The sequence below is a fragment of the Rhinopithecus roxellana genome, chromosome 8 (genome assembly GCF_007565055.1).
Source record: "Rhinopithecus roxellana isolate Shanxi Qingling chromosome 8, ASM756505v1, whole genome shotgun sequence".
Taxonomy (NCBI): domain Eukaryota; kingdom Metazoa; phylum Chordata; class Mammalia; order Primates; family Cercopithecidae; genus Rhinopithecus; species Rhinopithecus roxellana.
The window spans coordinates 1121407-1134806 of record NC_044556.1 but is presented as its reverse complement, the minus strand read 5'-3'; the positions used below and the strand labels follow the sequence as shown (position 1 = coordinate 1134806).

Sequence of the window (13400 nt, the reverse complement as noted above, 5' to 3'; positions counted from 1 at the left end):
GGCTCTCGAGTAGCTGGGACCACAGTTGCATGCTACCTGGCTAATTTTTAACTTTTTGTCTGTTTGTTTTTTGTAGAGATGGGGCCTCACTATGTTGCCCATGCTAGTCTTGAACTCCTGGGCTCAAACAATCCTCATGCCTCAGCCTCCCAAATTGTGGGAATACAGGAATAGCATGAGCCTCCGTGCTCAGAGAGACGAAGCCTTGTTCTGTCACCCAGGCGGGAGTGCGGTGGCTATTCACAGGCATGACTGTGGGTCATTGCAACCTTGAACTCCTGGGCTCAGGCAATCCTCCTGCCTCAGCCTCCCAAGTAGCTGGGCCTGCAGGTGCATGCCACCATGCCCGGCTAATTTTAATTTTTTTTTTGTAAAGAGACAGGGTCTCACTATGTTGCCCAGGCTGGTCTCATACTCCTGGGCTCAGGTAGTCCTCCTGTCTCAGCCTCTGTAGTGGCTGGGACTGCAGGTGTGTGCCACCACACTTGGCTTAATATGTTTTATTTATTTAGCTGGGTTCTGGTTACATGGGTGTGTGCTGTTGTGGAAATTCATCAAGCTGTGCCCTTGGGAGCACTTTCTTATATCTTTGCTAGGCTTCCACAAATGCTTACTTGAAAGCCAGAGGTGAGTAAATGCTGTTCTGAGGAATAAATGAGTCAGCATAAATCTGGTCCAGGAGCGGAGTACCAGCTGGCGTCTCTCCCTCTGTGTGACCTCAGGCAAGTCATTTCCTCTCTCTGAGCCTCGGTTTCCTTATTTGTACAAGATGATAATATCAGTTTCAAAAGATTCATGTAAACCTTTGTCTAGTCAACAAACGTTTCCCAAGTGCCTATTTGTGCTAGGTGCTGGAGAGGCTGCAGAGAACTAACCAAACTTGGTTTCTGCCTTCCTGGAGCTGACAGATGATGGAGGTAGATAAGATCCTAAACTCATATATGAGACATTTCTAGCTGGTAAGGAGGACCTAGAAGGAAACAGACTGCAATGAATGCTGAGCAAAACTGCCACTCTTTGAGTTGGAAAAATCAGGGAGGACTTCCCTGAGGAAGTGATATTTGCAGCCATTTGTATCTAGCAGATGGAATCCACTATGTCCATGTAACAAGCATTCCAAAAGTGCCAATGAATTAACATGTCCCTGAGAGCAGCCCTCACCTAAAAACTTTAGTGTATAAATACCCCAGCTCTCTCAGCCGTTGTGTGGGATGACTCAGGTATGTGTCCTATGCTCTCCCCCAGGGCTTCCCAGTGAGACTGAGCTCTCTTGCCTACAATGGAAACTTGCTTGAAAACACATTATTTCCTGGCTGCCTCCAGTTCCCTGTGTCAGTACCTGGGTTGTTCACCTCTCTTTTTTTTCTTCTTGTTTTCTTTTCTCCCTTCCTCCCTTCCTCCCTTATTTCCTCTTTCTTTCTTTCCTTCTTCCTTTCTTCCTTCTTTCCCTCTTTTTTTCTCTTTGAGACAAGCTCTCACTCTGTTGTCCAGGCTGGAGTACAGTGACACGATTATGGCTCACTGCAGCCTTGACCTCTCAGGCAAAGCAATCCTCTCACCTCAGCCTCCGGAGTAGCTGGGACTACAGGCACACAACATCATGCCTGGATAATTTTTTCTTTTTTTGAGACAGGGTCTCACTCTGTCTCCCAGGCTGGAGTGCAGTGGTGCGATTTCAGCTCACTGCAACCTCTGCCCCTAGGCCCAAGTGATCCTCCTACCTCAGGCATGTGCCACCACACCTGGCTAAGATTTTTGTATTTTTGTTAGAGACAGGGTTTTGTCATGTTGGCCAGGTTGGTCTTGAACTCCTGAGCTCAGGCGATCCACCTTCCTCAGCCTCCCAAAATGTTGGGATTACAGGCACGAGCCACTGTGCCTGGTTATGCCTGGATAATTTTTAAATTTTTTTGCAGAGATGAGATTTCACTCTATTGCCCAGGCTGTTCTCAAACTCCTGAGCTCAGGTGATCCCCTTGCCTTGGTCTCCCAAAGTGCTGGGATTACAGATGTGAGCCACTGTGCCCTGCCCTGGGATCTCCTCTCAATAGACTACTTGTACTGGAATTATTGTCTTAAGATCTGCTTTTGGGAAGACCCAAACTAGACAATGCGTGCAAACACAGACAATGCATGAACAGAGACGTTCTTTCCATGCTGTCTTTATTGAAGGTCTGTGGCTGGCAGGGTCCTTGGAGGTAGCTCCCTCCTGGATCTCCAAGAGACACTCCTGGCAGGTCTTGGCTTTACAGTCTGGAAAAAGACAAGAGAGTGTGAGGCTTGGGAGTGGTTGTGGTGTGTGGCTGGGTCTGCCCTCCTGGTGGTGGAACCCTGGATAAGGGAGGGGAGAGTGGCCCAAAGTGAGAGAGTGGGGACAAGATGGGTATGAGGTGGGTATGCTAGTCAATAACTTAAGGAAATGGAGTGGCAGTATGTAGGTAGCACAAGATTATCCAGGTATGATTCTAAAGTTGTTTTAGTGATGGCGACCTAGGGCTGGGATGAGGTCATCAGGTCAAAGTTGCACTGGCATAAGAGATGTCATCAGGGGTTAAGGAGTTAGGGATGAAACAAGCATCCTCAGAGCTGAGATTGTCTGGGCAGAGAATTGCAACACAGGATTAAGGACTGGACAGAGGTTGTGAAGGCAAAAGGCCACGGCCTGGGTTCGTGTTGTGTGGACAGAGGGCCTTCGGGTAGGGGCAGGGGTGAGATCAGGGTTCAGCGGGCTAGGATGAGGTGGTGCAGCCTGACAGGTTGTGACTTGGGTAGAGAAGCCATGAAGGCCAGGCTGAGGTTGTGAGGGCAGAGGGGCTGCGGGTAGGTGTCACGGTCCATGACCGGGCTGGAAAGGTAGAGGTATTAGGAGCTGGGGAAAGGACAGGCTTGGCTGGGTCTGGGGCTGAGCTGAGGCCACACAGGCAGAAGTCGCAGGATCAGGGATGTTGCCTGCAGAGTGACCCGCAAAGGCTGGGCCTGGGTTGCCTGAAAAGACGTGCGGCAGGGAAGCTGGGGGCCTGGCTGAGGCTGTGCGGGCACAGCGGTTACAGGCAGGGGGCAGGGACCTTGTGGAACTTGTGTAGACGGAGGGGCGGCGGGCCGTGGTAGTGCAGGCTGCGCAGACTCACCGCGGTGAAGTGCGGCCAGGTGCGCAGCAGGTGGAAGAGCGCGTCGCCAGGGCAGTCGGTGCGCACCAGCTGGCGGTGGCCCAGCAGCGCGTAGTCCGGCCGCAGGAGGCCGGCGCGCACCGCACAACTCGGGAGTGTGTCGCGCACCGTGCGCAGAGCGGCCTCGGTGGGCAGCGCCGCGGTGTAGTTGCCCACTATGGCCACGCCAAAGCCGCGGGAGTTGTGGCCGAGCGTGTGCGCGCCCACCCAGTGCCAGCCGCGTCCCTCGTACACGTAGCCATCCGAGCCCACCACGAAACTGCAGAGGGGAGGGAGAAGCAAGCACCATGCGGCGTCACGGGGGCCCGGGCCCTTATCCGCGCCCCTCCCGGATTCTGTTGGTGTGCCAAGGGCCACCGACCCCAAGACCCGCGCGGTCGCGCCGTTTCTGTCCCATCCAGCTCTCTTCCACTCTCACAACAGCTGCCACTCCAGAACCGTTCGGTTTCTCTGGATCCGCCCTTCAGTACTGGCACGCCCCTTTCTGCCCTCCTCCCCACCTCTGCCTTTTCTCAAGTCCAGTTCTTGCCCAATTCAGAGCGCTTTTCTGGTTTTGGGGGTATTTTTTTCTCCTTTTCCTTTCTCTCTCTCTCTCTCTCTCTCTCTCTCTCTCTCTCTCTCTCTCTCTCTCTCTCTCTCTCTCTCTCTCTCTCTCTCTCTTTCTCTCCTCTTTCTTTCTTTCTTTTCCTTCTTTCTTTTTTGATGGAGTTTCGCTTTTGTCGCTCAGGCTGAAGTGCAAGGGTGCGATCTCGGCTCACTGTCACCACCACCTCCCGGATTCAAGCGATTCTCCTACCTCAGCCTCCGGAGTAGCTGGGATTACAGGCACCCTCCACCACGCCCATCTAATTTTTTTTTTTTAATTTTTATTTTTAGTGGAGAGGGGGTTTCGCCATGTTGGTCAGGCTGGTCTGAACTCCCGACCTCAGGCGATCCTCCCGCCTCGGCCTCCCAGAGTTCTGGGATTACAGGCGTGAGCCACCACGCCCGGCCTTTTTCTTCTTTTCGAGACGGGTTCTCGCTCTGTCACTCAGGCTAGAGTGCAGAGGTGCGATCATAACTCACTCAAGCCTGAACTCCTGGGATCCAGCGATCCTCCCACCTTAGCCTGCCGAGTAGCTGGGACTACAGGTGCGCAACACCATCCCCGGCTGTTTTTGTTTTTTAATTTTTTTATTTGTAGAGATGGGGGGGGTGTCTTCCTATATCGCTCAGGCTGGTCTGGAACTCCTGGGCTCAACCGATCCTCCCGTCTCAGCCTCCCAAAGTGATGAGATTACAGGTGGGAGCCACCGCACCAGGCCTCTTTGTCTGTTTTAGGCCATCTCTGCCTGGCCCCAGACCCAGACTCTGCCACAGGTCCCGCTTCTCTCCCAGATCCCGCCTCCTGGCCTAGTTCTCTACCCTGACTCGAGTCCCACGGTTTAGCTATTCCCGGTCCCTGTTAAGGCCCCGCCCCTAGCCTAGGCCACGCCACCTCTCCAACTTGTCTGTCCCTATCAGGACTCCTCCTTGGTCTTGCCAGCTTTCCTTGAGTTCAGACCTGGTCCCCTGCATCAGGCTCCACCCACTCAGACCCCACCCCCGAACGTGCCCCCGGTCGGGCCCCTCCCACCTGTAGCCGATATCTCCCCAGCCTCGCGTGTCCTGGTGGTAGCGCTGCATGGAGCGCATGTTGGCTGCGCAGCGCGCGAAGTCCGTGCAGGGTGGTGCAGGCACGTAGGTGTGATGCACGTACAAGAATCCTAGCGGCAGCTGCAGCGGCGTCGGGCGGCCCTGATAAGGCGCCGCTCCCCAGCGGCAACGGGGATGGATGGCCGGGCATCCTACAGGCAAGGGGATTCAAGGCTGGGGTCAGGAAGTGTTTCCCTGCCTGCCCCCTCCACCCCTATTAAAGCAAACATACAGACCATCCCTCAGCCTCCTGTCAGATTTGGAAACGGTCCAGTCTCACCCCACATTGGTCCTCCCTGGGTACTAACTATACTCAACTAAATCTATTTTATTTTTATTAAAAAAAATTGAGGCTGGGCCGGACGTAGTGGGTCACACCTGTAATCCCAGCACTTTGGGAGGACGAGGCGGGTGGATCACTTGAGGTCAGGAGTTTGAGACCAGCCTGGCCAACATGGTGAAACCTGGTCTCTACTAAAAATGCAAAAATCAGCCAGGCATGGTGGCATATGCCCGTAACCCCAGCTACTTGGGAGGCTGAGGCATGAGATGACTCGCTTGAACCTGGGAGGTGGAGGTAGCAGTGAGCCGAGATTGTGCTATTGCACGCCAGCCTGGGTGACAGAGCAAGACTCTGTCTCAAAAAGAAAAAAAAAAAATTGGGGGTGGGGACAGGCATGGTGGCTCACTCCTGTAATCCCAGCACTTTGGGAAGCTGAGGCAGGTGGATTGCTTGAGCCCAGGAGTTCAAGACCAACCTGGGCAACATAGTGAGACCTCATTTCCTAGAAAAACAGAAATCAGATTTCCCAAAGCAATCTACAGATTCAATGCAATCTCTATCAAAATACCAATGTCATTTTTCACAGAATCAGACAAAAGTACCCTGAAATTTATAAGGAACCAAAAATGAGCCCAAATAGCAAAAGCAATTCTAAGCAAAATGAGCAAGGTATCACATTACCTGGTTTCAAATTATACTACAAAACTACAGTAACCAAAAGAGCATGGTACTGTTACAAAAATAGACACATAGACCAATGGAATGAAATAGAGAACCCAGAAGTAAAGCCGCACACCTACAAACAATACTTTTCAACTAAGTCCACAAAAATAAGCAATGGGAAAAGGACTCCCTATTCAGTAAATGGTGCTAATGGTACGGGGACAACTGGCCAACCATATGCAGAAGAATGAAACTGGACCCCTAACTCTTACCATATACAAAAATTAACTCAAGGCCAGGTGCACTGGCTCATGACTTTTGGAGGCTGAGGTGGGTGGATCACCTGAGGTCAAGAGTTGGAGACCAGCCTGGCCAACATGGTGAAACCCCGTCTCTACTAAAAATATAAAAGTTAGCTGGGCATGGTGGTGGGTGCCTGTAATCCCATCTATGTGGGAGGCTGAGGCAGTAGAATCACTTGAACCCAGGAAGCAGAGGTTGCAGTGAGCTGAGATCACGCCTTTGCACTCCAGCCTGGGCAACAGAGCAAAAACCCCATCTCAAAAATAAAAAAGGCCAGGTGCGGTGGCTCAGGCCTGTAATCCCAGCACTTTGGGAGGCTGAGGTGGACGGATTACCTGAGGTCGGGAGTTCGAGACCAGCCTGACCAACATGGAGAAACCACATCTCTACTAAAAATACAAAAATTAGCCGGTTGTGGTGGCACATGCCTGTAATCCCAGCTACTCGGGAAGCTGAGGCAGGAGAATCACTTGAACCTGGGAGGCGGAGGTTGTGGTAAGCCAAGATCATGCCATTGCACTCCAGCCTGGGCAACAAGAGCGAAACTCCGTCTCAAAAAAAAAAAAAAAAAAAAATTCACTCAAGATGGATTAAAGACTTACATGTAAAACCTGAAACTCTAAAATACCAGAAGAAAACCTAAGGAAAACATTTCTGAATATTGGGCTAGGCAGAGAATTCATGACTAAGACCTCAAAAGTACAAGCAAAAGAAACAAAAATAGACAAACAGGACTTAATTAAACCAAAAAGCTTCTGCACACCAAAGACGTAATCAATAGAATGAACAGTCAGCTTTCAGAATGGAAGAAAATATTTGCAAACTATACACTTGGTAGCTGACTAATACACAGAATTTATGAGGAACTCAACTCAAGAAAAAAAAAAAAAAAGAAAGAAAGAAAAACCCACTAAAAAGTGGGCAAAGGACATTGATAGACATTTTTCAAAAGAAGATATACACATGGCCAATAGGCAAAGGAAAACATGCTCAACATCATCAATCATCAGAGAAATGCAAATTAAAACCACAAAGACATATCATCTTACTCTAATCATAATAGCTATTATTACAAAGACAGAAAAGCCGGGTGATGGCTCACGCCTGTAACCCCAGCATTTTGGGAGCCTGAGGTGGGTGGATCACCTGAAGTTAGGAGTTTGAGATCAGCCTGGGCCAACATGGTGAAACTCTGTCTCTACTAAAAATACGAAAATTAGCTGGGCGTGGTGGCAGGCACCTGTAATCCCAGTTACTTAGGAGGCTGAGGCAGGAGAAACACTTGAACCCAGGAGGCGGATGTTGCAGTGAGCCGAGATCGTGCCATTGCACTCCAGCCTGGGAGACAAGAGTGAAACTCTGTCTAAAATAATAATAATAGGCCGGGCGCGGTGGCTCAAGCCTGTAATCCCAGCACTTTGGGAGGCCGAGACGGGCGGATCACGAGGTCAGGAGATCAAGACCATCCTGGCTAACACTGTGAAACCCCGTCTCTACTAAAAAATACAAAAAACTAGCCGGGCGAGGTGGCGGGTGCCTGTAGTCCCAGCTACTCGGGAGGCTGAGGCAGGAGAATGGTGTGAACCCGGGAGGTGGAGCTTGCAGTGAGCTGAGATCCGGCCACTGCACTCCAGCCCGGGCGACAGAGTGAGACTCCGTCTCAAAAAAAAAAAAAAAAAAAAAAAATAATAATAATAATAATAAATTGGAACTATCATTCAATCCAGCAATCCCGCTACTGGATATCTACCCAAAGGAAAATAAATCATTATATTAAAAAGATACCTGCATTCACATGTTAATTAGGACACTATTCACAATAGCAAAGGTAGGGAATTAACTTAAGTGTCCATCAACAGAGAATTGGATAAAGAAAATATGATATATATCACAGACCTGGATGGTTCTGGGTCTGAGAGCCCTAGATGAAGGTCAGGTCCAGGTTTCCAGCCAGGGTGATTGCCAGGAGGCTGTCCACAGTGGTCAGCAGGAAATGGAATACTACTTAGCCATAAAAAATGAAATAATGTCAGCCAGACACGGTGGCTCACACCCGTAATACCAGCACTTTGGGAGAATGAGGGTGAATCATGAGGTCAGGAGATTGAGACAATCCTGATAAAATGGTGAAACTCCATCTCTACTAAAAATACAAAAAATTACCCAGACATGGTGGCACATGCCTGTAGTCCCAGCTACTCAGGAGGCTGAGGCAGGAGAATTGCTTGAACCCAGGAGGTGGAGGTTGCAGTGAGCTGAGATCGTGCCACTGCACTCTCCAGCCTGGGCGACAGAGATAGCCTCAAAATAAAAAAAAAAATAAAAAAGAAATAATGTCTTTTGCAGCAACATGGATGGAACTGGAGGTCATTATCTCAAGTGAAACAAGTCAAACACAGAAAGATAAATACCATAAGTTCTCACTTATAAATGGGAGCTAAATAATGTGTATGCATGGATGTAGTGTGTGGAAAGATAGACAGTGGAGATTCAGAAGGGTGAGGGGGAGAGAGGAGGGAAGATGATGACAGATTGCTTAATGGGTCGATGTATGTTATTGGAGTGGTGGGTACCCTAAAAGCCTAGACTTGACCACTATGCAATCTATGCGAGTAACAAGGTTACACTCGTACCCCATAAATTAATGCAAATAAATAAAATGAAATAAAACAAAATCAGATGAACACTCCTATTCATCCCTCAAGGCCCAACTCTGGCATTTCCTCACCTGTGCAGCTGTCCCACCCACCCCCGACCAGATCCCTTATCGCCCCCTCTGGTCTCTCCTAGTCCTCAACTTCCCTGAATATACGGAGTTGGGGGCGTCTGTATCTGTAATGGGAAGGATCATAGGGTGTGGGGAACCTCCTTACCCAGGAAGGCCTCAGTGAACTCCTTGGTAGCATTGGCAGCCACCTGGGCCAGCTGTTCTTGGCTCATGCACTGAAGCTGGGAGTGTACCGGCTCCAGCCTCTGTAGAAGGACAAGGGTTCCCCACACCTGCTGGGCCAGGATGGAGGCTGAAGTCAGAGCAGCCCCATTCTGCCGTCGGAAGTTGCTGCGGAACCCTGGGTCTCTGGCCACCCCAGCCCCATAGTACTGGCTCAGCAAGTGGCTGAGGGATGGTCGGGGCTCAGGAGTCCGGCTTAGGTAGTCTCCAAGGATGACCCCATCCAGGGCACCATTGAGGAAGGCCATGGTTAACAGAGATGACTTGGGGTCCAGGAGAGTAAATGTCTGAGGGGCAGAGAGCTGGTCCCAGCAGCCCTCAGTTCCCAGGTCTGGATGGCTCTGGGTCTGGGGACCCTGGAGGAAGGTCAGGCCCAGGTTTCCAGCCAGAGTGACTGCCAGGAGGCTGTCCACCATGGTCGGGGGGGACTTGGCTTTGGCATCTGGCAAGGAAGCTTGGACATCTGGACAACCTGTTGTAGCATCTGGAGAGTTGGGTCCAATATCTGCAGTGGTGACATCTGGAGAGGCATCCCTGAGTCCTGGGGAGGAGGTGGCTTTTACATCTGGAGCAATGGCCACAACATCTGGAAAGGTGACTCCAGCCTCCCGAGAGGCAGCCATGCTGTCCAACGGCAAGTTTATGACCTTGCGCCCTTGCAGCCCTGCCTCCAGCCCCGCCAGCAGAGGCTCCACAGCCACAGTCGAGCCATCAGGTGCCAGCACCACCCCATATTCCCGCCCTTCTCCTACGTCATGTTGGGCCACCGCCTTGGTCAGGCCTTGCAGCTCTGGGCTCAGTGGGTAGGGATCCAACTCCGCAGCATCGAGGCTCTGCACCCCCAGCAGGAAGTGGTAGAGGCGATTGTGGGGGCCAGAGTTTGAGGCTGACAGCAGCCACGCAGAAGCTGTGTGGCTGGCATTGGCAGCAGGCACCTTCTGCTCCAGCTCAGCCAGGGCCTGGATGACAGAGTCCATGAGCAGGGGCAGGGAGGCTGCAGGAGGAAAGAATGTGTTAGCCCAGCCCCACCCATTCCTGAGCTTCCTTGTATTGATTCCACTTCTTCCCAATGCTCCCAGCCCTCCATCTGATAACCCCATGACCCCCAACGCTATCCTTGTATAGATGAGGAAACTGAGGCACATAGACTGTTGCCTGTTGGCTAAGGAGCTCAGACTGTCTGTGAGTACTAGGGAGCCATACCAGGTTTATGAGCAGGAGAGAGGTGTGACCAGCCTGGCATCCTAAGACTCCTTTCTTAGGCTTAGATTTGTTTATTTGGCTGCCATAAGGAAATGGATTTTTGGGGTGCCAGGATAGAAAAGGGGAGACAGTGTGGAGGTGAGAGATGAAGGTGGCAGAAGGTAGGTAGTGACATTGCAGTGGACAAAAGTGGAAAAGTCCCCAGATCTTGAGAAGGAGAGATGGACGGTCTTTTGTGAAGGATTGAAGTTAAAAGTTGGGGATATTAGAGGGAAAGGTATTTCGAAAGATGCCTGGGACTGGCTGTGGTGTCTCAGGCCTGTAATCCCAGCACTCTGGGAGGTCGAGGTGAGAGGATCACCTGAGATCAGGAGTTCAAGGCCAGCCTGGCCAACACCGTGAAACCCCATCTCTAATAAAAATACAAAAATTAGGCAGGCATGGTGGTGTGTGCCTGTAATCCCAGCTACTCGAGAGGCTGAGATGGGAGAATCATTTGAACCTGGGAGGTGGAGGTTGCAGTGAGCCCAGATCGCACCACTGCACTCCAGCCTGGGCAACAGAGTGAGACTTTGTCTTAAAAAAACAAACAAACAGAAACAAACAAACAAAAAACCCATAAAACAAAAAACAAACAATAAAAGGTCAGGCACAGTGGCTCACGCCTGTAATCCCAGCACATTGGGAGGCCAAGGCAGGTGGATCACCTGAGGTCAGGAGTTCAGGACCAGCCGGATCAACATGGCAGAACTCCGACGCTACTAAAAATACAAAAATTAGCTGGGCGCGGTGGCACACACCTGTAATCCCAGCTACTCAGGAGGCTGAGGCAGGAGAACTGCTTGAACCCAGGAGGTGGAGGTTACAGCGAACCCAGAACCCCCCACTGCATTCCAGCTTGGGTGACAGAGTGAGACTCCATCTCAAAATAAATAAATAAATAATAAAATAAATAAAATAAAAAGAAAGATGCCTGAGAGGCAGGGGGAGGAGCAGGATGGACTTGTGCCATGTTGGGGAAATGTCAGTGACTGAACTGCAAATCTAGAAATGCTAAGTTAGGCTCAGAGCTGGTTCAGAGATGGGTTATCAAATAATAGCTAACATTCAGTAAACATTTACTATGTGCTAGCTACTAGTCTAGGTGACTTATATATTAATAATTTAACTCATTTAATCTTCACAGCCCTTGTGAATTAGGTCCTATTAGCCCCTGTCTTAGTATGTTGGTGCTGCTATAACAGAATCTCTGAGATTGGGTAATTTATAAAAGACAGAAGTTTGGCCGGGCGTGCTGACTCATGCCTGTAATGCCAACACTTTGGGAGGCCGAGGCGGGCAGATCACTTCAGGTCAGGAGTTTGAGACCAGTCTGGCCAACATGGTGAAACCCCGTTTCTACTAAAAATACAAAAGTTAGCCAGGCATGGTGGTGGGCGCCTGTAATCCCAGCTACTCGGGGTGCTGAGACAGGAGGATCTCTTGAACTCGGGAGGTGGAGGTTGCAGTGAGCTGAGATCGTGCTGCTGCACTCCAGCCTGGGCAACAGAGTGAGACTCTGTCTTTAAAAAAAAAAAAAAAAAGAACAGAAATTTATTTCTCATAGTTCTAGAGGCTGGGATGTCCAAGATCAAGGCACTGGCATCTGGGACTTCCCAGCCTGCAGAACTGCAAGAAAGTAAATTTCTCTTCTTTACAAATTTACTCGGTTTCAGGTACTCTGGCATAGAAGCACAAAGGGACTAAGATAGTGCCCCTTTACAGATGAGGCATCTGAAGCACAGAGAGGTTAAATTACTTGCCTAAGGTCACACAGCAAGGAAGTGGCAGAGGCAGGATTTGCCTTTTTGTTTTGTTTTGTTTTGTTTTTTTGAGATGGAGTCTTGCTCTGTCATCCAGGCTGGAGTGCAGCAGTGCTCCGTTCACTGCAACCTCCGTCTCCTGATTTCAAGTGATTTTCTGTCCTCAGCCTCCTGAGTAGCTGGGATTGCGGGTGCCTGCCACCACGCCTGTCTAATTTTTGTATTTTCAGTAGAGATGGGGTTTCACCATGTTGGCCAGGCTGGTCTCAAACTCCTGATCTCAAGTCATCTGCCTGCCTTGGTCTCCCAAATTGCTGGGATTACAGGCCCAGCCAGAGGTAGAATTTGAATCCAGGAAGTCTTACTCGCCACACTCTCATATCTGTAATCTAGGTTCTTCTCCAGTCCACCACCTAATTCCTGTGTAGCTTTGTTCTTCTCTGCAAAAAAAATACCCTTTCTGGCTTCTCCACCAAATCATTTCTCTTTCTTCCTAGACTAGCTCTTACGTCTCCTCCTCCAGGAAGCCTTCCCTACTTTTGCTCCCCAGGCCACAGATTCCTCCCCCTATCCTTGCCCTGACTCTGTGGAGCTGGGAATATCTATGTCCACATGCTGGAGGCTCTTTGAGAGTTTGAGTCTCCAGCCTCACTTCATGCAGGGCAAGACACAGATGGGACAGCAGTACACCTTCTGCGGAGCCAAGAGGTTTGGTCCCAGAACTCTACCCCCTGACTCACCTGTCCCTGGGTCTGACCACAGTAGCAATCCAAGTAGGATCCAGAGGACACCCTGGGCCATTGTTGCCGGGTTCCAGCTTCCAAAGGATATTTCTAGTTGGCCTCGGCAGAGAACCTCGGCAGTGCTGGACGGAGACAGGCACAGAGAACTGAGCAGAGCCTTTGGCCACTGTCAAAGTCCAGCGGTGAATGACAGACCTACCTCTCGTAGAGCTGTGGGCAGGAGACAGCAGGGACATGGGGCAGCTTACCCTGGGTCAAGGTCATCTGGGCCTCATGGTCTCCCCCAGTCTCTTCTGTTCCTCCTACGCTGAGGTCAGTGGTCAGGAAGCCAGGCCCATCCCCAGTGGGGCCTGGAGACCAGGTGGTTCAGGCTCCCTAAACTCTGCCTGTTCTCCAGAGAGGTAGACCGAGGCCAACCCAGCAAGCCCTGTCCCCTCCCCATGGTGACAGCTCTGTAGCCACTGCTGGCCACCAGAGGGGACTCTCAGCTGCTGCCTGCTGTACTGGTAAGACCAGCTGTGTTGAGGGAGAAGAGAGAAGCAGAGGCCTGAAGTTGGCACTGCCTTCTGCTTTTTTTTTTTTTTTGCAACCAACACTTCAGGCTCAGGCACA

At 50.7% G+C, this 13400-nt stretch overlaps 1 protein-coding gene across 2 annotated transcripts; it reads right to left on the bottom strand.

Moving 5' to 3' along the window:
- Window positions 1-2149: 2149 nt before the first annotated feature.
- On the bottom strand, window positions 2150-13329 carry PGLYRP2 (peptidoglycan recognition protein 2). 2 transcript variants are annotated; one of them, XM_010361522.2, is made up of 5 exons: window positions 12786-13329; window positions 8964-10034; window positions 4783-4993; window positions 3129-3426; window positions 2150-2253 (listed from the first exon to the last, which is right to left on the bottom strand). In XM_010361522.2, exons 1-5 carry the CDS (start codon window positions 12844-12846, stop codon window positions 2164-2166), a joined length of 1731 nt encoding a protein of 576 aa, XP_010359824.1. In that variant the 5' UTR covers window positions 12847-13329; the 3' UTR covers window positions 2150-2163. The 2 variants fall into 2 exon arrangements, with proteins under 2 accessions (XP_010359824.1, XP_030793034.1); XM_030937174.1 differs by lacking the exon at window positions 12786-13329 and having other exon boundaries at window positions 8964-10175.
- Window positions 13330-13400: the final 71 nt, after the last annotated feature.

Bases quoted from the DNA above. Each gene is read 5' to 3' on its own strand.
- PGLYRP2 (XM_030937174.1), bottom strand. From the start codon at position 10,140: ATGGGGTTATCAGATGGAGGGCTGGGAGCATTGGGAAGAAGTGGAATC. The intron at 3,427-4,782 runs GTGGGAGGGGCC...TCCCCTCTGCAG, and splicing joins TGGGGAGATATCGGCTACAG to TTTCGTGGTGGGCTCGGATG. The intron at 2,254-3,128 runs GTGAGTCTGCGC...GTCTTTTTCCAG, and splicing joins CCTGGCCGCACTTCACCGCG to ACTGTAAAGCCAAGACCTGC.